The sequence below is a fragment of the Penaeus monodon genome, chromosome 30, assembly GCF_015228065.2.
Source record: "Penaeus monodon isolate SGIC_2016 chromosome 30, NSTDA_Pmon_1, whole genome shotgun sequence".
NCBI lineage: Eukaryota > Metazoa > Arthropoda > Malacostraca > Decapoda > Penaeidae > Penaeus > Penaeus monodon.
In genome coordinates, this window is record NC_051415.1 from 23767108 (window position 1) to 23769055 (window position 1948).

Genomic DNA, 1948 nt, shown 5'->3' on the forward strand with positions numbered 1-1948 from the left:
TGCATATGTCTCTGTTTCAGTGTTTACAGGTGGGAGATACAACTTGTAGGTAAATTATAACATCAGACTAAGTTACAGCTCAGAAAAACAACTATTTATAGATGTTAACATCCTTACGTAGATGAAATCCTCTGCTTCAGCGAATGACTTGAGAACAAAAGCAGTCAGCCAAGTGGAACCAGAGTCATCGGCTGTTCCAAAGGCACTGAAGGATCCGTTATAATGGCGGTACAGGAGCTCCCTCTGGTAACCTAGAAGTTTGTATTCTTTTATTTTTCGTAGTAAATCAAAATGGAATCAAATCTATTTTCTAAAAGTTCATCTTTGTAGGCTTCGCGTAGAAAATGTGAGGCAACTTACCTGTCTTCATATACTTTAGGAGTCTCTCAGTGCTTTTTGGTGTGTCTTGGTTGGTACCTTTAAGATACTGAAGTATGAAGATATTTGGGGCGAAGTTGACCATGTTCTGTTCCCCACAACCATAAGGCATACGGATGAGAGAACCTAGATTCTGCAGGAGGGTAGAACAGACTCTGATTAAACAATACGATGCTGTAAATGTGAAATTTTAATACCCTGATATTTCATAAAGAGAGGAAAAACCTGTTAACAGAGATAAACTGTTAAAAAAGAAACAATATATATTCCCTCAGAAAAGGTCAAGAACAATGAAAGGTGACCTCAAGGGAGAGAGCTAGCAGGTCACCGCCCGCAGTGACCCAACCGCGGTCCGAATCTGGGACGACGTTTGGGCGTCTCTTCAGCTGCCACGTCTCCAGCGCGCCCTCGCCATCACTGAAGTCTGGAATGAATTAGAAACTCTTGTGTGACTTCCTCTACTTCTTCGTTGCACATACTTTCTGTTACAGAATTGCTTCTGCTGTGCTGTTGCGAATGGGATTGCATTTCTGAGATTGTCAATTGTAACAGTCCTGATGATCATTTCGTTCCTCACCTTCGGCACAAATATATTTACTCCAAGTCTCCTCTTGTGGGAAACCTTCAGCCTCAACCTTTATTGGCTTGATCAAGGCGTCGCTGAAATTACAGAATGTGTTTATTTACATTCCTTTTCTTCTGTTCCAGTGATGTTACCGGGTCAAATATACTGGAGTGAATGGTGCTTGGAATACTGATGATAAACTGGTGTTGTCATCATAAACAAATTCATGAAACGATATCAGAATTGAGTAATCACTAATTACTGTAAGTCGTTTCTAAGAAGAGAAGAAATAATTAACAATCAAAGCTTATGTAACATAAGTAGATAATAGTTCGTAGTAGTAGTATCGATGCAACCTAGCCTGACCTCTTCTCAATCCCATCTACGGGGGCGCATAACCCGGGGTACGAGCTGTCCACAGAAGCCGACAAAGTGAGGTTGACTTCTCCTAGTTCCAGCGCTGCAATCTTGATTATGTGAACTTCTTTATCTTTCCCTGCGAGACACGACCTCCTCTGATTGTTGGGTTGTTCTTCAGACGATTCTTCTATGATTTTATACTCGGGGCTTTCGTGCAACGTAATCGTTACCTGCACATAAAAAAGTGGAGCAAATTCCATCATCCTATTTCATGGAAATAACAAAGGAAGGTCCCAATAAGTTAACAAAACCAATACCGATACGCATGCCCATTAGTAATGTCCAAGTAATAACTGGCACAAAACTAATGCTAAAACTAAGACTCACCGGCAACGACTGGTTAAGGTAGTTAAAAATGGAGATCTTGACAGGAAATACTTCCCCGCGCTTGACAGATGGAGGGAGGGTCAAATCAAGGAAGAAAGGAGTGAAGGTTGTGATGGACGCCCGTTCTGAGAGCCCCAAGCCTTTCTGGGGATGGGCGCACCACACCTTCCCAACCCATTCGGTGATTGTGTCCGGGAGGTGAAGGTTCCTCTCGGCGACCCCGCTTGACCTGTAAATACAACGTGGCTGAAGAAGTCA

At 42.5% G+C, this 1948-nt stretch overlaps 1 protein-coding gene across 1 annotated transcript in view; it reads right to left on the reverse strand.

The window, feature by feature from the left end:
• Positions 1 to 1948, reverse strand: part of LOC119592655 (alpha-2-macroglobulin-like) — an 8660-nt gene that overhangs the window by 4632 nt on the left and 2080 nt on the right. Inside the window, exons 2-7 of the mRNA XM_037941568.1 lie at positions 1691 to 1919; positions 1310 to 1533; positions 956 to 1038; positions 681 to 802; positions 361 to 511; positions 118 to 251 (exon numbers count right to left, since the gene is read on the reverse strand). Of these exons, the coding sequence (XP_037797496.1) occupies positions 118 to 251; positions 361 to 511; positions 681 to 802; positions 956 to 1038; positions 1310 to 1533; positions 1691 to 1919 (943 nt within the window). The remainder of the gene's footprint in view (positions 1 to 117; positions 252 to 360; positions 512 to 680; positions 803 to 955; positions 1039 to 1309; positions 1534 to 1690; positions 1920 to 1948) is intronic.